The 22,205-nt window shown below is 35.2% G+C and overlaps 3 protein-coding genes across 4 annotated transcripts; 1 reads left to right on the forward strand and 2 right to left on the reverse strand.

Moving 5' to 3' along the window:
- Positions 1 to 235: 235 nt before the first annotated feature.
- On the forward strand, positions 236 to 5,563 carry LOC120092441 (uncharacterized). The gene is made up of 8 exons (XM_039050529.2): positions 236 to 509; positions 1,681 to 2,091; positions 2,302 to 2,419; positions 3,343 to 3,655; positions 3,828 to 3,900; positions 4,067 to 4,157; positions 4,529 to 4,608; positions 5,005 to 5,563. The coding sequence occupies exons 1-8, from the start codon at positions 459 to 461 to the stop codon at positions 5,137 to 5,139; spliced, it is 1,272 nt and encodes a 423-aa protein (XP_038906457.1). The 5' UTR covers positions 236 to 458; the 3' UTR covers positions 5,140 to 5,563.
- A 287-nt stretch (positions 5,564 to 5,850) lies between these two features.
- Positions 5,851 to 14,602, reverse strand: LOC120068034 (BRCT domain-containing DNA repair protein). The gene is made up of 8 exons (XM_039019705.2): positions 12,842 to 14,602; positions 11,720 to 12,214; positions 8,900 to 11,211; positions 8,534 to 8,803; positions 8,372 to 8,452; positions 7,784 to 7,895; positions 7,013 to 7,079; positions 5,851 to 6,225 (listed from the first exon to the last, which is right to left on the reverse strand). Exons 1-8 carry the CDS (start codon positions 12,927 to 12,929, stop codon positions 6,129 to 6,131), a joined length of 3,522 nt encoding a protein of 1,173 aa, XP_038875633.2. The 5' UTR covers positions 12,930 to 14,602; the 3' UTR covers positions 5,851 to 6,128.
- A 115-nt stretch (positions 14,603 to 14,717) lies between these two features.
- LOC120092937 (uncharacterized) lies at positions 14,718 to 21,934 on the reverse strand. Of its 2 annotated transcripts, XM_039051187.2 has the most exons (3): positions 21,696 to 21,825; positions 18,317 to 18,370; positions 14,718 to 18,140 (listed from the first exon to the last, which is right to left on the reverse strand). In XM_039051187.2, the coding sequence occupies exon 3, from the start codon at positions 17,968 to 17,970 to the stop codon at positions 15,115 to 15,117; it is 2,856 nt and encodes a 951-aa protein (XP_038907115.1). In that variant the 5' UTR covers positions 17,971 to 18,140; positions 18,317 to 18,370; positions 21,696 to 21,825; the 3' UTR covers positions 14,718 to 15,114. The 2 variants fall into 2 exon arrangements, with proteins under 2 accessions (XP_038907115.1, XP_038907114.1); XM_039051186.2 differs by lacking the exon at positions 18,317 to 18,370 and having other exon boundaries at positions 21,696 to 21,934.
- Between the last annotated feature and the right edge of the window lie 271 nt (positions 21,935 to 22,205).

The raw sequence follows: 22,205 nt of genomic DNA on the forward strand, positions 1-22,205 counted from the left end.
TACTTAAAACTTAAAAGAAATTGAACAACCATCCTTGCACCGAAAAAGTATTTTCCGTATAAATTAATAATTGAATGATACTGAAATTGGTCTTAAAAAGAATCATGTGTGTGTGGAACCCATGCATTGAAAATGAGTAAAATATTTTGGGCTTATTGTGGAGAGGTGGGCCCATAGTTACTTCAATTGTACTATAAATGGGCCTTTAAGCCCACTTTCTTATTAAAGTTCCAAGCAAGCACCACCCACATCAATGTTTCAGACAATCGTCATCTTCCTAAAATTCTGTCTCAGCTTACACATATAATATTCTTATTAAAAAAAAAAAAAACATAATAATTTTTAAAAAAAATCCACAAATTTTTCTATTCATTCTACTCTCATTCCTTTTCTGCTCTTGGTTCTCTATAAAATTTCGGGTTCTTCTTTTGCTATAAGCTTTTGTGGGTTTAACAGAAATGGCAACAGTTCAGCCACTTACAAATGGGGTTTCTGAGATCACTCAAGAGGTTGGGTAATTTATTTATTTTAATTTTCCAAATTTGATTTCTTCTGCATGTGAGTTTGTATTTTGATCCTTTTTCTCATTGATTTTTAGATTAGTTTTTCAGCTGTTTTAGAGTTCAGCGATTAACAATGTCGTGTTCTTTCAAGTTCTGATAGATTATTATTTACAATTATATGAGGAATTAATTATAGTTGATATTGATTCATATGAGGGTTAAGGTTTCTTCTAAATAGTTAATTTTGGATTTTCTTAGCTTAATTGAGCTGAATTATTGTTGTTATACTTAACAGTGTTATGGTTGTCCCATTTTTGGGGAATTTTCTTTATCTTGATACTGTTGGTACTATGTAGATCTTGAACAGTGTAGCAAGCTTTCTCTCTATATATACAAAAAATAAAAATAATGCTCATGTATCATAACTTTAGATCTGGACCATCCACATTTTTTGTATAATATATCTGATAATCTTGGATAGTCTGTTATTTACAACTTATTTTTGAACAAGAGACTTACTTACATCTTATTCATGCTATTATAAATCTATACTGAAATAGGATCTAAATGAATGGATGTTTGGGAAATCCTTAATATGATGCTCGGGCTCATGGGATTCCATTGCCATGAGGTGACTCACTTAGGCCTCCCTGAGGAGAAATTATTTGCACCATTGTATGAGAGCCTGTAAAAGTACCTTGATTTTATATTGCGTGATGTGGCAACACGAAATGTCCCTTAAGCAAATGCTTGCAAGGAATTTGAGTTTGCAGTCTGGCGTGAGTTTTTATAATAAAATATGAAAAAAAAATAATGTTATTTTTGCATATAGGTAGCAAAATACTGAGGCTTTGATATCAGGAGTTGATTAACAGGGCATCCTTAAAGCTACTTGGCTGCATTCTTTTTTTTTTTTTTTTTTTTTTTTTTTTTTTTGGCAAAATAGCATCTTCATATTAACATTCCTAGAGATGACCTAGGGAGTGGATCCATTGACAAATGAAGAACTGGATGACTTAAGGATAAGTGAAAATGTGAAATGCTTTAATCTGAGATGCCATTCACATAATTTCTCTGTAAATTTTCCTTTGTGAGTTCTTTTCTCCGTAGATTATTGAACTGCTTAGATCGTTAATGAATCTACCTTGAATTGTATCTGAATGTTTGCTATAAGCAGGAAGACGTCGAGATTGTAAAATCTGTAAATGAACAGACTTCAGGTACTGGACATAGTAGTAGACGGCCTGATATTTCACTTCAAATACCCCCAAGATCGACAGGCTTTGGTAAAAGCCGTAGTGGAAAAGGTTTACTGCAATCTCAAGGTTCCAACAAAGGTGGTTTGTCTCCAGGAAGCTTCTTAAGGGCTTTAAGTTTTAAGAGAAAAGGCATTGCTACTGAAGGTGAGAAAAGTTCGCTCCTAAGTTCAGACCCGAGGACAACTGCTGAAAGTCCGATAATGACTATCGCTTCAGCCTTTTCATGGAAAAAGTCCACCTCTCTCCCAGTTACTCCAGCATCAAACTTGTCCCCCTTGATTCCCCTCCCCGCCACAACAACTACGATCAATGAAGAGCCAATGCCATGTGTGAGTTATCTTGTGTTACAAATTTCCATTTTTATAAGTTTCGTCGTGGCTAAATTTTAAGTAAACTCATTGGATAAGGACCCAATTGTACAACCTATAGAACATATCATGTTCATTCAAGTAAGGTTGTTACTTAACTCCTTGGAACCACAGTGGAAAATGTTTACTACAATGCTGCTTGATCAGATCCTTTCTTTTTGACTCTTGCAGAAAGAAGCAGTGCGTACAGTTTCGAGGTCTCTATCCGTGCCCGTTAGAAATATTGTTGTAGTACGATCTACATCTTTTGCTACCCCCAGGACAAATTCGGAGGCCAGTGCCAGTTCTGGTATAAGTCTACAAACCCTACTGTCAGTTCACCTTAACCCTTGTTCCTTCACATCCCATAGAATCTGAGGCATGATTTTATTACAGATTTCAATTTTATGCATAATATACATTAGGTCCTTAAAGTTTTTAATAATTACAGTATTGGTCATGTGAGTGATTTTCATATTCAATCTTTTGAATCAAGTATTTGCTTTCACTATAATATGGACGATGCATGAATTTAGAAAAGATATGTTCTTCTATGAAGCTGTCAGTAGCATTTTTAGTCAGTTTGTTTCTAATCACGACCAAAATAGTATGGTCAGTGTGTAAAACGGGTACATTTTATAGGCGACTGTTGTCTGTTTCATAAAATTAAAATATAGGATATATCCAACTTTAACAAAATGTATTTTAATGTCACATTATCATTTCGTCGGAGAATTTTAATGTTTATTGACTAAGAATTTGATTTGAAAAAGAAAGGTTAAATACAAGTTTAGTCCCGAGGCTGGAACTTTGAGGTTTGTGTCTATTTGGTCCTTGAACTTTCAGAAGTATCAAATAGGCCCCTAAACTTTTCATTTTGTGTCTAATAGGTCATTGTCATATTCATAATTTTTAAAAATTAATTGATCTATAAGATATAAATTTGAATTTTATGTCTAATGGAACCTTGCTCTTTCGATTTTGTGTTTAGTAGATTTGTAAATTCTAAAAATTCGTAGTTTAGGGACTAAAGTGGTAATTTTGAAAGTTCATGAACCAAATAGACACAAGCTTCAAAGTTTAGGAAATAAATTTGTAAGTTAATCCAAAAGAAGGTAACGCCAAAAATAATGAAATCAAAACTTCTAAAATATTAGAGCCAAAATTGAAAGTTTACACAAATGTTAGGGACGATTATATATCGAACCTTATGTAAATTATTCCATGTATCAGATCCGAATGGTTCTGTTACCTTAGAAAATGATGATGAAGAAATTCCTGAAGAGGAAGCAATTTGTAGAATCTGTCTTGATCCATGTGAAGAAGAAAACACTCTTAAAATGGAATGCAGTTGCAAAGGAGCCCTTAGGCTTGTACATAAAGATTGTGCAATAGAATGGTTTAGCAGAAGAGGAAACAAGGTTTGTGAAGTCTGTAGGCAGGAAGTACAGAATTTACCTGTCACGCTTCTCCGCATTCCCACCACTGCACAACGAGACGGAAGACAGTTACAAAATCAAGTGACTTTTCGTTCACGAACGATAAGGTATTACAACGGCTTGTCGTGATTTGGATTCTTAATATAGGATTCTGTTATTCAACTAAACCGTTTCTGCTTTTGACGATGTTAAAAAATTTCACTCTCGTTTCCCATTTTTTGAGATTTTTCATCTCTCATACTTAGCTGAAACTGTAAACTTTTGCATAATTTGTTGCAGTGTTTGGCAGGACTTTGTGGTGCTTGTTTTAATCAGCACAATATGCTATTTCTTCTTCCTTGAGCAGCTTCTGGTATGCCACTTTCTATGGAAGAGGAAATCGTTGAACTTCTTTAGGAATATGAATTCTTTTTTGCTCGATATTCTCACTAACGTGTTTACATTTCGTTATTGTTCAAGCGTTTTTGTTCATTTCGAACTATAATATTGTGTTTTTGCCTTTTGATTGTTTTTTTTAGATTCATGACTTGAAGACTCAGGCTATCGTTTACGCTGCTCCTTTTGCATTGGTGTTTGGTCTTATGTCATCAATATTCTCTGTCATCCTCGGTATAGTTTTCTGCAAAACTTTAGGCTGTGGTTGATAACCATTTTATTTTTTGTTTTCTGTCTTTTAAATTAAGCTTGTAAACATTATTTTTTTTGTAATAGTTTTCTCGTTTTATTATCTACCTTTTGAAAATGTTTTAAAAAATCAAGTCAAAATTTAAAAACTAAAAATAGTAATTTTTAAGAACTTGATTTTGTTTTAAAAAATTTAGCTTAGAATTCAAATGTGATTTTTAAAAAATAAAAAAGGGAGGAAACCAGAGTAATTTTTCAGAGAACCGAAACCAAATAATAGTTATCAAACGAGGCATTAAATGTTACTTGAACTCATTTACGACTTTCATTAGTTGCCTACTTGCTTAACTTTGCAGCAATCAAGGAGTATATATGGACTTATGCAGCTCTTGAGTTTGCACTTGTAGCTATCATTCTTCATCTTTTCTATACTTTGGTGAGTAAAATCTTCATGCTTTGGACATAGCACAATTTTATTCTGATTACTGAGAAGAAATCCAATCTCAAAATCAACCCTGTTTGTGAATGGTCACGCTCATACTCTTCCTTGAGATATATGCTCCTTAGCATCAAAGCGAGACTCCATCCAAATTTGCCACTAACAAACATAACTATTTATGAAAACCAAATTGACCCAACCAACAAAATTTTAGTCTATATTTTAGGGTTTAAGGTTTAGGATTTACATCGGTTGGGTTCGTCAAAACTAAAGCTACAAAACTCAAATGCATTAACTTGAAAAATATTAATCTTCCTTGTTTGCTACATTTTGCATTAGAAACGTCAACTTCTTTACTGCACCATAGTGACAGGCTTTTGTTCTTGTTTGCAGCTGAAACTGAAGGCATTATATGCCATTTTGCTGTCTGCTATCTTGGGTTTTGGTGTGGCTATGAGCTTGAATGCTGTATACATTCATTACTACATTTGGCGAGTTCGAGTCATGCAGAATCCTAACCCTGTATGACCAAGTTCCGAACACGATAAGCCCGTTGTCGGAAGCTTCCTCTCCGGACTTCTAAATTACCAAATACAACCTATTGAATGAAGAAAAAAAATGCAGGTAGATGAAAATTCAGGCATCTGATGAGTAAAGATGAACATCTTGAATCAAGATTCAAGAGCTTTTGAGTTGCTTAAACAATGGACAATATCAATGGATGAGCTCGAGCTGCGGCTGATGAAGATGAAAGAAGATTACATGTATCAATGAAACGTTTATAATTTTTGTATGGGGAAATTGTACTCCTGTGGATCGCAATATAAATTGCGCATTTTTGTTATTTTTTTGCAATGTCGTGTAGGAAAAAAATTTAGAATGTGTGGAAGTAATTATGGAAATAATGATTTTAGTGAAAATAATGTTTATAAGTGATTTGTTAAATGCTAAATTATTCTACCACCACTAAATTATGCTTCTAGATTTTGACCGTTTTCATTTTTATTCTTAATTTCAAAAAATACCATTATAGAGTTTTTTTTTTCCGTTTAAAATACAATGGACAATGACAACTAATGTAAAAATTAAAATGTACACATAATATTATTTATAACATATTTATATAAATTAACATTGCAGCTGACGTGTTGTGTAAATGGATTTAATGATATCTTCTGAAATGAAATTGATGGTAAAATAATAATATTCTATATAATTGTAAAATTTCGAACTTTCCAATTAATTAATGTCACATAATTCATTATATAGAAGATTGCATTAAGATACTCAATTTATAGTAGATGACTCGATCATATTACAAGCTTATGACAATAATATAAATAACTAAAGATGTAACATGTACGGCACTTTCCCTAATAGCCTAAACATTTACATGAAACTATGAAATCTAAAACATAGGGCATCTTTCTTGAGCAGCTATACTCTATAATATACACAAAGTAACACCTACTAGAAAGAGCATACCCCAACAGAATATTGACTATTACGAAATGAAGTTACTGATGTTTGGTAACAGGATGGAACTTATTGCCATCTTTCTTGAGCCATATCGTCGAACGAGTCCTCTTCACGTGATCTACGAAAAGACAATGCCTGTTGAATAAGAGATTATTCAATGATATTAGTACACAAGCATCAAAATGTTGTTAGGATGTGATATTCAATCCATCATTAATATAGATCCATTTGGAATGACTTTTTAAGTGCTTAAAAATACTTTTGTAAACACTTGAAAAATCATTCCAAACAATGTTAATGGTCTATTTGGATTGACTAGAGAAAAATAAATGTTTTTTAAAAAATTCATTTTTATTTAAACTCTTTTGATAAAGCTGTTCAAAATACAAAAGTGTTTCAAAATCTATTTTGAGAGGGTGTCAAACACTTCACTTTTTTTCAAAATGACTTATTTCCAAAATTAAACACTTGAAAAGTTAAATAAAAAAAAAGTTAAATCAAACATCGATTATATGTTTGATTTAACTTTTCAAGTGTCTAATTTTGAAAATACGACATTTGAAAAAAAAATTAAAGTATTTGACAACCAATTAAAATAGTTTTTAAAACACTCTCAAAGTGTATTTTAAACAATTTTTATCAAAAGAGTTCAAATAAAAATGATATTTTTAAAAAACATTTTTTCCTTAGACAATCCAAACCGCTCTAAATATTCTGTTTAAAAGGATTTTGAGTAACCGAGATTTATTAAAACTTGTTGAAGCCTAATTTGGACCAAATTCAAACTTAAAGAATAAAACCACTTTGTTTTTTTAATTGAAAACTAAAGGGCTAAAACACAAATTTATGAAGTTTTTAAAAAGAAAAATTTATAGCGGAAAATTTTTTATATGCAATTTTACCAAATAATAGAAAACCCGACCTTTCAAACTCAAGCTTCTGCGTTACGATCCCATTAAGTAGCAGCTCGGAACTATACACTGCAGCGCCTGAAAGCAAAGGGGAAATTTTTCAAACGGGGGGAAATGCCATAATTTGGTTCCTTGATAATGATTTTTTTTCTTTTTAAATAAAATTTAACTTAATATTTAAAATACTACTTTCATCCTTGTAAAAACTTAGATTCTTTTTAGTTCAATACACTTCGATTCATGTACTTTTGAAGATGCCTATTTAAAATTCTATTTACAAAAATTTTAAATAAATTTTATACAAAATGAAAACCCTTTAGTACAAATTTATGGTTATGGTTATATTTCAAGAAATTAAGTGCACGTGCTAAAGTTTTGATAGAAAGAAAATGAGATGGAAAATGAAAATTAAAGACCAAAATAGTGACAAAAATGGATATTTGAAAGTACTTACCCAAAGAAACTAAAGTGAAACGTATTAGGATCAAAATAGTATCCAAACCTATTATTCTTTCCTGGTCTTTATTATTTTTTTAAAAAAAACGTCTTTGAAATCTTACCCAAATTTTCAAAACACAACAGGTTTTTAGTAACTAATTTTTATGTTATTATTTTACTCTACGATTTCAGGGAAAATCTTGAGAATATATTGGAAATGAAACTCAGTAAAAATAAGTATAATTTTTAAAAATCTATAACCAAAAACGTTGCACGTAGCCCCCTCTTAAGTGTGCACTAAAATTTTGATGCTAAAAACCAAATTAGGAAATATTTGAACCAACCTTTTTCAAGAAAAGGTATGCACTCATCATAATCTTCTTCACACGACAAAACCAACAAATCATCTGGAATTTGATCATCTTTCAGCGTAGACCTCCCAATCCTCTCTACCGCCTGATAACAGCACAGCCAACATTAGCAAAATAATGCGTGAACACGTGCAATGCAGATGATGACATGTGAAAGCGTAAAAGAGACTCGACGACTTGGCGAGTATACAAAGGTATCATTCAACTATACAGATTAGATAATGAGTGCTTGAGATGCCTTTTTTTAAAAAAATAGGTATTTAAAAGTGAAGCATGGATTATACGAGTACCTTTGGAAAAAGAAAGTGATCAAATGCTTCTTCAACAAAACGTTTTGTGTTTTTCAAAATCTTGTTTAATTAAGAATTTCTCAACACTTTTGATTATTGGAAAGAAATGTAAAGAAAACATTGTTACTTGGTCTAAAGCATTTTGGTCATTCATAGGCACTTTAAAGGACATGCTAAACATATACATGTCATACAAGATAAAAGTTAAGTGCAATACCAAGAAACTGCAGAAACAAAAAACGCAAATAAGGGATCAAAAGGAAAAACATACTTGACCCTTTACCGCCTTGACCAAGCTCGAAATGATGGCTTTCCCAGGCTTTGTATTTGGTGTAATCAACACTCGTCGACCCTATGGAGGTAACCATTGTGAAAATTAGAGGGAAAAATGAGCAGAAACAGCACATGGTGAAAACATTGAAATTGAAATCACCTCTAGAAGAGGACGCTCGCGAGCACACGCCAATGATCCTGGCATGCTAAATCCAAATTCCTTCTCCTTTTTGGTATCTCGTAGGATGTGATTTTTTTCATCAATGAAGCACCTCGCCTGCCCACAACTCTCAATCCATTGGTGTGTCACCACAAGCTTACCCAGAGCGATGGCTTCTAACATATTCCTTGTACGTACAAATTTATCGGCTATGAAATGTGTTGCCTCAGTCATGGAGGATACCACAGTAACCCCTAGGCGAGTCAACGTCTAAAAGAACATCAATGAGGATAATGAGAATGAGTTATAAGTTGAAATAACCACCTAGCAAAAGGTAAAAGAGTATGAGATCAGATCAGAAACTACCTTCTTTTGCTGTTTGATTATGTCCTCATCTAGGTGTTGGCTATACAAGACTCGAACATCATTCATATCTTTTCTCTTTCTTGACTCAGTTGGAAAAGATCTCGAAACAAGCCCCGGAGCAGTTAAATCACGAAGTTCTTTCAAAAGACTTGATTTTGAGAGGTTCTTTTTGCATGATTGTTTGTAATATTCGCTGCCTATACAAACAGGTGATGCAGTATTTATAGGCGTCATACAGTTATCAGGTGGAGTAGTACAAACCGTGATAGATGGTTTGTGCCTTTTACTAGGAGATTCATCAGACACAGTCTTTACAATAGAAGAAACCGAACATCCATCATTCTTTTTATTTAACTGCTGAACGAAATTTGGCCTGTTGGAATTTTCAATGGACAATTGACCATTCATATCAGCAGTTATAGTTCCACCATGAGCTTTTTCTGCACTTGTTCTACCGACAGTTCTTCTTTCCAAGTTCATATTTAAAGGAGGTGAAAGAACACATATCGACGATCGTGTTTTCTTCATGTTACATGACCTCTTGCGCCTATCAATAGTTTGTCCAAGTAAATCATCAGGCAGACTTACCTGACCAGCTAACATATCACACAATCCTCGTTCTCCTATGGAGTTTTTTGCATAATTTTCAGTGCCTTTTGACTTTGTCTTTAGAGTCTTGGAAGCTACCTCTAGAGATTTAGTTCTCTTAGCTTCAGAATCCCTAATGGCTCGATCACCACTACTTTTCTTGATTAATGAACCTACCTTTGAAATTGACTGCTCACATCCATCAGATGCAATTTTATCCTTTTTTGATTGATTTGCTATCATGGATTGCCTAGTTCGACGTGCAACAGGTGAAACCTCAACAACTTTTCCACGTAAAATTGACTGCTCACACCCATCAGATGCAATTTGATCCTTTTTTGATTGATTTGCTATCATGGATTGCCTAGTTCGACGTGCAACAGGTGAAACCTCAACAACTTTTCCACGTAAAAGCTGCTTCTTAGTCATGTTACACCCATCATTGGAGTCACGGCCATTGTTTTCATTCCCTTTCATTGCATCAGCATCTCTTTTCTTACTCCTCTCTGACAATTTCAGAGTCTCATTTCTACACACCTTCATGAGATCTCCAGAAAACTTCTGATTTCTTTCTTTGGACTGCCTAGGGGCAACCTCAGAACTAGAAGCATGTCCCCTAGAGGATCGCCTTGATTTCGAGCTAGAGTCTGGCTTTCTAGAACGAGAACCTCTAAAAGAATCCATTGGAATATTTTCCAAATGTTGATTTTCTTCATTATGAACTAACTTATGGACATTCTCATCATTGAATAATGCTTCCATCGCCTCAGCTGCCATCTGAGTATCAAAACCTACATTAGAGACTTCTTGCTGATCAGGCTGGACGTCATTGTCTTCCAACTCTCCCCTACATGCATCACCATCATTCTCCTGATTCAACTTATAGGATATGTTCTTTTTGCATTTGACGCTGGCTTCTCGAGATGACTCATTATTCTCTTTTCCTTTTCTCAACTCTAGACGTGAATCAGAACAAAATAACCTCGATTTCATATTTTGGATACTCAAAGATGCTTCCTTGTCACCATTCCGGTCTAATCTTCTTCCTTTCGATTTTCGAGGTTCAGTGAAGAACTCTTCCTTCTTTCTGCAGAAAATATCGCCACCTCCTTCATCTTCCCGATTATCATCCCAATCAAAAACTCTTGATTCTCCAACTGTTCTTATACAGTTAACGATGTTAGCCAGATTATATTGTCCCCTTGGATTAGGAACCAACTTTGGTTGTACCATAGCATCCAATTTATGCATACCTCCATCTAGATCAAACTCTATAGGATTATCTTTAAGAAAATTTTCAACAAAATCAAGAGCATTGTCCTGTGTTAATTCCCCGGGTTCTTGAGAGTCAACATAACTTAACCCTGCCAACTGATCGCCATCGCCATCACAGGCAGTTAACTGATGTGGGTCAAGGTCATTGATATCATGGCTTGTGTGAAGATCTCCTAAATCTCCAACAGGTGTGTAATCCTCAGTAAAAAGCTTTCTCACTGCTGAACTGCCAACCCTGCACTTAATGTTACCTGAATCCCCATCATTCACACTGTATTGCCCATGACCATTCTGCCGGTCAATGTGATTATCTTTGAAGGATGATTTTTCTATATCCTTGTCAATCATAACAGAAGGTCCAATGTCTCTAGTCTTCATGGCATAACAACGGGCTGCTAAACCAGAGGCACGAAATGAGGCTGCACGTAATGAAGAAAGTCGTGTGGGTCCTGTAACAGTGGGAGGAAAAAAACTGATTTTAACTCATGTTGTAGCCAGAATTAAAAAGAAAAATAAACTGTAATGCTAGAATGAAACAATAATCATTTGCAGCACAATAAACATCCTAAAAGCCCTTAAATATATATTCTCCTCCTTCTTTCCTCATTGCATTCACATCATTCAACTAAAGTCTAAAACTCATCGCTCATGAATATGATCAACGGTAAGTTGCAATTGAGATACAATAAGTTGAGGAAAATACAATTTGACAGCTCAAAAAATTATTAAAACCACATTGTAGTGATCTTGAATCTTGATGTCCCCCAGGTGAGGAGAGTTAGAAATATAGACATGATATTCTAAAAACGGGGAATTATTGCAGGAGTATACTGAAACCACATGATGAGCACAACAAATAAACCAAATTCCAACTTGTTCAAATTCCACTCCTGTTGAAAGCTTGAAAGCCACAAAAAAAATAGTTGCATCTAATACAAACAATCAAAAGAATAGTACCTGAATTACATTTTTTAACCGGTAAAGTATTCGGTAACACCTCTAAATCTTTCCTCACATTCCGTCCAAGCACAGAGGCCGATTGGCCATTCCTCTCCACTGATTGATCAAGTCTTTGGGCTGATTCATCACTAGATAGACCGTCATCGACATTAATTTCAGTTGTCTCTGTTCCTTCATCATCGTAACAATCACCAGCCATTTCATAATCAAAATCATTCAATATTTGAGTGTCAAAGTCCATTGTTCCGACACATTCAGGAATGGGATCATCAAGTAGCTGGGTATCATCACAGTGACTCAAGATTTGGGTTTCACACTCAATATCAAACACTTGAGTTTCTCCATGGGGATTCACTAATTGAGTTTCAAACTCAGCATTTACAGGATCCACCACTTGAGTTTCTCCAGCAAGATTCACTACTTGAGTTTCAAACTCGTCATCATAAAAATCAACTGTTCCTGAAGAATATGAAGCTTTATCTGATTCCTCACCTGTGTTACCCAAACTACACGATTAATCAAGGTGAAATTGTAATAGTTTCCAGTCTCAAAGCAAAATCACTACTTAGAAACAATTTGTATTTGATTTATGTAAAAGTTTAAGGGAAACCCCCGTCCCATACTTGATAATCAAGTGAGTCAATTTCAACTCATCATGAAATTGAATTCTTATATTCAATATGTGGTGAAACAACAAGTGATCGATAAATAATGTAAAATCCAACACACAAAAAACTCAAAATCAACCCATAGAAATATCAAAATCTAGTCATGAAAATACCCAAACCTAGCAACAAAATCCAAATAAAACACCCATTACTAAATGAATTAAATCAAAAGTTCATGGTTACAATTCACAAACTAAGTGAAGTATATAGTATAAAAACAAATCAAAATTTTAAATAGTCACAACTCACGATTTTTTAAAAAATGGAATCCAAGAACTCAGTCAATCCCGAAGCAGAATCATTCAGAATACGAAACTCTATAAATCACAACAAAAACACGGAAATCGAAATCCAACAACTTCAGAAACTCAATGTGTAGAACATCAAGACCAATCTTTCACAACAGCGATCGCTTTAAAATGAAAAAAGTACAGAAATTCTAATCATTTACCGGAACATGTGGGCGGTGAAAGATGGCCGTCAAATATTTCGGTATCCGTACAATCAATGTCCATGCGATCACTTCCAAAGGGAGCCATTTTCAAAATCTCCTGCCCCCGCAAATAGTTTGCCGTCGCCGGAGAAGCAAATCGGAAGAGAGTACGGAGAAGAGTTAGAATGTGAAAGATGTGGCGGGAAGATGAAAGGCACTGTGAGGGTTTTGGAGGGAAAAATAGAGTGAGCGAATGGAATCTGATCGTAGCGGCGGGATGTCACCGAAGAGGACTAGGAGTATGTTCCGAATTAAAATAATAATAATCATAATCATAATAATATTAATAAATTCTAAATCGCATTTTTCATCTATGAACTTTATATCTTATTCTTTCCTATTTTTTATCCTTAGATTTTAAAATACGACTATTTTAATCTTTAAATTTTTAAAAAGAAAATGTGAAGTAAAATAATAACCAATACAATAAAATAAAAAAATTTTAAATACAAAATGACATTTGAGTTCTATTGAAAATTGTTTTACCATCTAATTCAAAATTAGAACTCTATCTTTTTTAGCGTTTTTAACTTATTTGACAATTTAGTCATACAAAAAATACAAATCAATTTCATCATTTTATCTGTAGAGATCAAAATAAGTATATTTTAAAAATTTATAGATTATAATAGATATTTTTTAAAATTTAAAGACCATAATAAAATAAACTTCAAAATTTAAAGACTAAAACAGAATTTAAATTTAATGAAAATGATGTACGTATATATATATACATATATTCCTATTAAAAGTTATAACGAAAGCTGCGGCTTTGGGTTCCTGGGTCCTAGTCAGCGAACCGTTGCCCTTTCCCATAAAGTAGCCGACAGCTGTCAAGTTCTTAATGCAATTAATTTAAGTCTATTTTTATATTTTCGTAATTTCTAGTTAAAATATTATCTTGATTCCCAATGGCTTCCCTTGTCCACATACTTTCAATTAAATCCTGCGGTAAGTCTTTTTCTTGTGAAAAAAATCAGTTTCTTTGAGCATAGTGTGAAAATATTTACATACTCTCTTTCCTAGCCTAAAATTATTATTATTATTTAACCAAATAAAAATTAACATTGAATTACTGGATTTAAGATTTATTAAAGTATATGAACTATATTTAAAATTTATTAAAAATACAATAACTAAAATTGAATAATTGAGAATGCAAAAATAAAATATAACTTAACGTAGAAAAACCAAAATGGTATATTGGATATAACTTAGAGGGATGAATGGATTTAAGTCATACCAAATCAAGTATAACTCAATTGACATCCAAATGTACTATAAACAATAAAGTCTATAATTCAAATCTCTCGGTCTCTAATTGTACTATAAAAATAGATAAAAGCCAACGTGTATATATATATAATATATGAAAGTTTAGATAATTATGTGTTTAAACTCCTAAAAAAACATATAGTTGAGGTATAAACAAGATAAGAACACACCCACATATTCCAAAAGAAAAAAGGAAAAAAACTTGGATACTATTAAAATTGTCACGTGACAACTAATTTTCTTCTTTTTAAAAAGATTTATTAAGAAATTGCATTTTTCATGTGTGTTGAAAAGGGGAGTATGAACTTGAGAAAAATGAAAAATTAAGTAAAATATAAAAGTGAAGAATTAACCAATGGAAAAATATGAGAACCGAACACCAATGAAATCACCTTATATAATTATAATTAGCACTCATTCTTCTAAAATACTTTTTTTTTTTTTTTGCTTGCCAACTTTTTAAAATCCAAATCAAAAGTATAATTTGGAAGGCCAAGTTTCCAATAGCTCATAAGCAAATTTGGATGACAACCTGCAAGGGGAAAAAAGGAAGATGAACTTGAACAGAAAATTTGAACATTTCTTTTTGATAAGTGAAGAAATTCATCACCTTGGCAAATGAGTCACAGCTACAAAACAAAATTAAGGGTGATTAATTCACAATGATAATTGAAAACTTTTGCACAAACCCAATGTTATGAGTGAGAAACCTCTCTTTTCTCCCAAAGCCAGTCAGATCAAAATCCAAGCAAACCTTTTGAACTTTTTCACCTTGGAAAGTGAAAGTATAACATAAAAAACTGGGTTCCGGTGTAGATCAAAACAAGCTGTGGTTTGCCAAGGCTTCTCCAAAAAAGGGTTCAGTTTTTCCGCATAAAGGCTCGGTCGGGGCTATTAGATACAGAGGTATACAGTGGCATCACTGCCTATGGTGTTTATCATCCTGCCTAATCTAGTCAAGAAAAATAATATACCGGTAAAGCAGCGGGATCAAGTTCCAAACAGCCTCTCAAGCTACCACCCCGCTCCTCTGTCAACCGAAAAGCAGGTATCTGATGGGAGAATCGTAGAAACTCGGCCCCGGGAATTACCATAGTGAGTGTGGAACCATCATTTTTGGTTTGAGCCTTGAAGACTGAGTTATGACCATCAACGCGTTTCAAGAACATAACTTCTTTTTGCAAATTGTCATCGTCAATGACTTCTGCTATATCATATTGACATTTTTCCAAATCCGAACATCGGATTTCAGGAGTCCAGTTCTTGTATAATGCCCAAACCTCACCAATTCTAGGAGTGATGGAGAACCCGTTATTAGGAGCAGGATCAGTTTTAAGCAGATGTGAAAAGGAGCGAGTGGAAGTGCAACAGTGCATAGGAGTCCTCCTTTGAGTTGTAAATCTCCCACAAGAAATTGGCATATATTTATCGTGCCATTTGATTGTGTTGCCTGGCAGTGTAGAGGACACCAGCCAAGTCAACTTCACTTCGAACCCTGGTTCACGAGTTATTTTCTTGATCAGACCATAGTACCTTGGCAAGGCATCCTCGTCACTGTACAGTGCCCAGACCTGACCAATCCTAAACTTGTCAAAAGATTTCTCAAGATCAAAGTTGTGAAATTCAGGATCTGGAATTTCATAGGCCTCACTCGGCGAAGCTACAGGTGCAATACCATCATCGCTCTCAGACTGGAGATCAATGTTAATATCAGCAGCAGCTTCATGGTCGGCTGCATCTCCATTAGAACCCATCATAGGCAATGTGCTTCGACCAGTATCAGAAGCCACCGCTTTTGTATGTTCGGGGAGGTCGATCTCTGGAACATTGGGGGGAAGAGCAGCTGGATCAAGTTCAAAAGAACCTTTTGGAACACCCTCTCTTTCATCACCAGTGAGTGGAAATGAAGGAACCCGGTGTGAAAATCTGAACAATTCAGTCGCAGGGACTTGAAACGATTTTCCTCCTTCCTTGACCATTCGACAAAAGAGACTCGAAAAGCCTTTCACTTTAGCTAAGAGTGCAACATCAATACCAGCTTCATCAGTAAATTCTGACAACGTCTCAACAAACTCATACTCATATTGGCTACTGGGATCGCAGTCATGGTTCTTATCCCAATTCTTGAAGAGAGCCCAAATTTCCCCTTTCCTTGGATAAATTTTGAAACTGTCTTTATGGCAGCCTTTGTCAAAAGAGACAGCATGAGAAAACATCGAATCACAATCCGTCATGGTTTCAGTTGCTCCAAAAACAAAATCACCACAAGAAACTGGCATTTCTTTATCAACACATTTTCTTCGCCCATCATCGGCTGCTTCTGGCTCTAGCCAAGTGACTTGAACTTTGAATCCAGAAGGAAACACTTTTTTGATCCAAGCATAGAATCTAGGCATAGTATCAATATCATCATACAAAGCCCAGATCTGCCCGAGAGCAAAACATTCTCGGTTCCGCAGTTTATCAAAATCATTGAAATCGGGATCAGAACATGAAAGCAAATTAGACTCGGGATCACCAGCTGACTCCATGCTTCCCTGAGAAACATCTTTATCCGGTGTTTCTTTATGGCTCGCCTTCTTACTTCTCTTCCTTCTCCGTGATAAATCCTCTCCAGAGGAATGATTTTCAGGCTTATTTGTTTCCTTCTGATCATCATCCACAGCAACAGATCCATGTTGTTTATTGATTTTGGACGCGTCATCTACATATACTTCTTCAATATCGTCATCTGAAATGACGGATGATCTTCTTCTCTTTGATTTTTTGGGAGTGACCACAAAGTCAACATTGTCATCATCACTTACATTCTCATTGTAAGAAATCTTCTGCCTGCGTCGACTAGATCTTCGTGGATGGTGGTCTCCAGAGCGTCCAACATCCTTTCTGCTATCATCATCAGTAACATTTTCATCTGTATCGAAGCTGCTTCCAGTATCACAACTCTCACTGGATTCAGAAGTCTGCTTCTTCTTACCATAGAACTTTTCTGAAGCAGCAGCTGGGGTGTTGCATTTCCTCCGACGCTTCTCAGACTGAGAGTTTCCCGGGCGTCCCATCTCAGCCCTGTGATTAAAGGAATTCTGCTGCTGGAAAAATGATGTCTGGTTCAAGTTAGACATAGGTTGAGAGTGAGGCCCATGTACTTCCATGTCATATGCAACAAAGGGCTTCTTGCAATTCTGACAGCAAAGTGATCTGTTGACCACTTCTTTATAGTACTGGTACCTCACTGAACAAAATGGACAGACAGTCCAAAAAGTTGAACGATTATGACTGAACCCTGAGTGTCCTTGCGGTTGAGGAGGTGGCTGATGTTGAGGAATGAAGCTTGTAAAGTTGCTTCTGAAATTAGCTTGAACCCCAACATTAAAGGTTGAAGCAGCTCTATGAGGAGGTCGATATGGTATTGCTGGTTTGCGTCTCATATCATGCATTCGACGTTTCTCTTGGTCCAACAGCACTCTCTGAGCTTCACCAACCAACTTGAAAGCAGCTTCTGCACCAATAAATTTGTTTTTATCAGGATGAAGTAAAAGAGCATACTTCCGGTATTGCTTCCTGATTGTCGCCTCATTTGCCGTTTGCTCAATCTGAAGGATGCCATACCAATCCATCTCATTCCCTAACAGTTTCTTCTCTGCCGCACAATGCACATCACAAACCATAAGCATTTGTGAAATATACTCTGCATCAGGATTTAGCTGTTGAGCCTTGAGAACAAGCTTACGAGCCCCCGTGAAATCTTTGCTTTCCATCTTCTTCTCAGCAATCTCCCTTGCTTTAATGGCTTCATCTTTGTTGCAATCCATAACTCATCCAATGATCAACCTCGTCCTCACTCAAATACAGAATACGCAATGTAGATTAACTTTTACATAACAGCATAATGCTTGTATTATTCTCCTCACTAAGTTACACTGCAACTCCGGACAAACCACCAAACCATGCCAAGCACACAGACCTCAAATCAAGTTGGTTGCTACAGTTTGAAACGAGTTAAATCAATTAAAATAAATTTTAAGCAGATGGAAGAACAGTCTATTAAAGAAATAATGCCTGGTGAACAGACAGATGTTCAATTCTTTATAAGCATGCAAATCAATTTGAGGCACATTATTCTGAGTATTCACCAAATCATCAAGAAAAAATTTGCACCTTCACTTTTCCAGAACTTGTCTAACTTGAAGTTATAAGATCAAAACGGTAAGTCTGACAAAACAAAGATGAAAAATAATTTCAAAAGTTAAATAAAATTGAAAAAAGAGGGGAGGAAACCAAAGCCCCGAGCCAAATAAGAATACAAAAGCCAAAAAGGCTCTTCCAAAAGAAGAAAAACGTAATTAAACTACATCAAGATAGAGCTACAAAAGAAAGAGAATCTAAGAAATGATTGTAGGACTTCTCCTTGTTAAGATTTCATTGTTCCTTTCGAGCACAAGCTCTTCCAAAACTACATTGGAGCGCCCATATATATCAGGATGTACAAAATTGCTCTAGCCACCTATCAGACCAGTGAGGCCAACACTAAATGGAGTAGCTTGGAGTCATTAATTGTGCATAGTCCATTTTAACCTTCAAGAGAATGAAAATTGCTAATGCATGCAATCTAAGGTATTAACTTACCCATGCAAGACACGGTGAACAAAGAATTGGGTTACCCAAAAATACCGAACAACCCAACCCAAATCATAAGGGCTGTGTTGGTTTAGGTAATTTCACCATTTGGTTCTCTAGCTAGGGTGGGGAAAATAAGTGTGGATCAACCCAAATTTACCTATATGTGAATTACTTTTATTTGGCACGTCTTTCCAGTTTTAGTCCTAAAAAGTACAACAGCTTGTGTGTATGTGAGTGTAATATTTAAAAATAAAATAAAATAAGAATAATAAAAGTTGAGCCATCTTTTATCACAGTCTCCAATGATCTCTCTTCTCTCACTTCAAACTCATCATTCAGACTCAAAGTTGTGCCTAACAATCTCTTTCCACGTGAATATTCCTCCGCAAGCTTCTCACACATAATCTCTCTCTTCTCTCTACCACTCTCACTTATCTAGCTCGTTTCTTTGTTGTTCTCAAGGTTTAATTTCTTTTTTTATATATAGAATCAACTTTCATTGAGAAAAAATGAAAAAATACAAGGACATACCCAAAAAAGAAAAAAGAAACGAAAAGAAAAGAAAACTTTAAAACCAAAGCTCAGATCAAAACATGAGACCTCCTAAGAACCAAACCTTTGAATACCCTATTGTTCCTCTCCCCTAAATGTCCCACAACTCAACACACACCCCAACAAACCACAACAAATGACCTCTCTCTCTAAAAAGGCGAATAGAAGAAATACAAGGACATACCCAAAAAAGAAAAAAGAAACGAAAAGAAAAGAAAACTTTAAAACCAAAGCTCAGATCAAAACATGAGACCTCCTAAGAACCAAACCTTTGAATACCCTATTGTTCCTCTCCCCTAAATGTCCCACAACTCAACACACACCCCAACAAACCACAACAAATGACCTCTCTCTCTAAAAAGGCGAATAGAAGAAGAACTCCCCGATTATTGGGCGAATATCCCTTTGGCCAATTGTCTGACATCAAACTCCTGCAGGAAGCAAATCCACACAGACCTTGCAAACTAACAACCCCAAAGAAGGTTTACTTTCTTATATTCACTCTTAAATTTTCCTCTCTGGCACACCCACTCTAGATTTATGTCTTCTTAGCATTTCCGTTTTAGATTTTTCATTGTTGATATGGGTGTCTTGACTTCGCTCTCCAACATTTGTATTTGGGTCCATGTTTGGCATTTGGTGTTTTCACTGTCTCCTCGATGCTGCAAATCTACATCTCTAACACTCGATATCTCCTTTTTGGCACCTCCATTCCTGTTCATTTAGTTGTCTATGTTTCGTGTTTGATTTATCAAAATTTTAGCAACCTAACAGCCCAATCTAACCCAATCCGAACATATGAGGGTTGGGTTGGATTGGTTGTTAGAATCCTTGGGTTGGAAAAGCGAACATAATGCAATTTCAGGTTGGTACATAAAATGCCCTCATCCCAACCCAACTCAACTCATATATACCCCTAACTCCTTCCTTATTCGACTCACTTGATGCACCTACCTTGTCTTCGAATATTGACTCCAATGTCTACCCTTGGTCCTCTTAACACGGCAAACAATTTTACTGCCATCCTAGTCCTCTAGCAAGTTTGGTCATTGCAACAACTGATTCATCCCATCCCATAACACACAATCTTTTGCTTCGTGCCTGGTATTTTCTAGACTATCTCTGCCACTACACGCAATCATGTTACCATATACTCTTTCATAATATCAACTTTCTTTCCCATTGGCGTGCTTAAGGACGCATTTGGCACTTTGACACCAATTGAGTTCAAACAGGGGAGAAAATATAAACTACTAAAGAAACAATTTTATTGTTGAAATGAAATTACAAAAGAAAAGGAAAAACCTCCACTCCAAAGGAGTAAGACTATCCAACTGGATAAGAAACTAAAGTGGGGATTTAAACCTCAGACCTTCTAAATCGAGCCTGATTGGTAAGGTGAACAGATGGATACAAGTTTACAACTCCTTCCATTAGGACCATTGCTACTTACTAGTGATGTGTAGGGGTGGATAAAAGTTTGTCAAATTTTCAAGAGGTTTGATCCCCTCCAAAACTATTAAACTATTTCTTGTCTCGCTCTTTCAAGTTTCAACTCTCCCTATATCCCATCTTAACCCAGTTACAAAATAGTATGCCCAACTCTTAGAATATTAAAATCTTAGGAGTTTCCTAAAAAACAAATATAGTGGGGTTAGGCAGCTATCTCATAAATTTAGTTGAGATATGCACGAGGTGGAGATGCAAACACAAAAAAAAATTAATGTTGTTTTCAAGAAATTTAATAAGCTAGTTTGGTAGCTATCGTGTGATTTGAAAAACAAAAGACAAAAAAGTTAAATAATTAAATGCAGATTGCTGGAAGGGTCGATGCCCGTTATCAAGAGTTTGACGTTGAGTAAATACGCCGTATACAAATCCACTTCCACAATCCGTTTCACAAAAACCAGTCATCACTCCACTAGATTTAGAAAGGAATGCATGGAACCACTTTACAGCTCTACGCTCTTGAAATGGTAACCAAACGCAATAAACACTTCTACCCCTTCATCGCAAAATCCGTCAACAGTTCCAAATTCCACTACGGCTTCGATTCTCAGATTTCAGGACTTCACAAAGAGAAATAGTAGAGAGCTCATGAAACTCTTGGCAAAACCAACCAAGTAAAACCCTAACTCAGCCCAAGTTAGGTAAAACCAAGATTTAAGAAACAAATAAACTTCGAAAACGCCATTGAATCCATTTTAGCCAAAAGTAAAAGCCCAAACAGAACAGAACATCTAAATCTGCAGAAGTTTAGAGGTGAGGATTTGGTGATGGGATTCAAACAAAACCCCCAAACATGGTCGTAAATAGAAATTTTTCGAGAAAGAAGAAGAATAACAAAAGTAGGATATGTACTTACTTGTGCCTTTTTGTCAGCTGAAGAGCAACAAAGACAGAGAGTTGAAGGAGAGGAACAGTTCGAGAGGAACGCAAAGTTTGGGCATCGGAAGGAAATCAAAGGGATTTTGAAGAGAATGAATTTCTTTGATGATTTTTTGAAAATTGTTGATGTAATAACGTTTAAAGTGAGGGTTTTTCGCCCGGCAGATTCGATGCAAATTCTACGGCATCGATTGCTTTCATTCGCGATTCTTCTCTTTCTACGCCCGCTGATTAAATGAAAATAAATTATTGTTTCGAATATGAAGTTACCAAAACATCCTTCGTCACTGTGTCAAATTACAAATTTGGCTAAACAATAAAACTACCTTGCACTTTATTTCGATAATATCCTTGAACTCTCAGAATTCTTGTTACTATTGTAAAACTTTCAAAACTACCTTATATTGTTAGTATATTGTGTTGGGGTTTGTGCCCTAAAGTCTCGTATCCTATAGTTTGTAAACAACTTTGTAAGAACACTTGTGAT

This window comes from Benincasa hispida, chromosome 12 (assembly GCF_027475165.1).
Source record: "Benincasa hispida cultivar pf3 chromosome 12, pf3_genome.v1.1, whole genome shotgun sequence".
Classification (NCBI taxonomy): Eukaryota; Viridiplantae; Streptophyta; class Magnoliopsida; order Cucurbitales; family Cucurbitaceae; genus Benincasa; species Benincasa hispida.

Excerpts from the sequence above, each read along its gene's own strand:
- LOC120092937 (XM_039051186.2), bottom strand. The coding sequence starts at position 17,970 with ATGGATTGCAACAAAGATGAAGCCATTAAAGCAAGGGAGATTGCTGAG.
- LOC120092441 (XM_039050529.2), top strand. The coding sequence starts at position 459 with ATGGCAACAGTTCAGCCACTTACAAATGGGGTTTCTGAGATCACTCAA. Across the intron at positions 510-1,680 it reads TTTCTGAGATCACTCAAGAG|GAAGACGTCGAGATTGTAAA; the intron begins GTTGGGTAATTT and ends TGCTATAAGCAG. Across the intron at positions 3,901-4,066 it reads TCTTCCTTGAGCAGCTTCTG|ATTCATGACTTGAAGACTCA; the intron begins GTATGCCACTTT and ends TGTTTTTTTTAG.
- LOC120068034 (XM_039019705.2), bottom strand. The coding sequence starts at position 12,929 with ATGGCTCCCTTTGGAAGTGATCGCATGGACATTGATTGTACGGATACC. Across the intron at positions 12,215-12,841 it reads TTCACCGCCCACATGTTCCG|GTGAGGAATCAGATAAAGCT; the intron begins GTAAATGATTAG and ends TGGGTAACACAG. Across the intron at positions 8,453-8,533 it reads GCGAGCGTCCTCTTCTAGAG|GGTCGACGAGTGTTGATTAC; the intron begins GTGATTTCAATT and ends TTACCTCCATAG.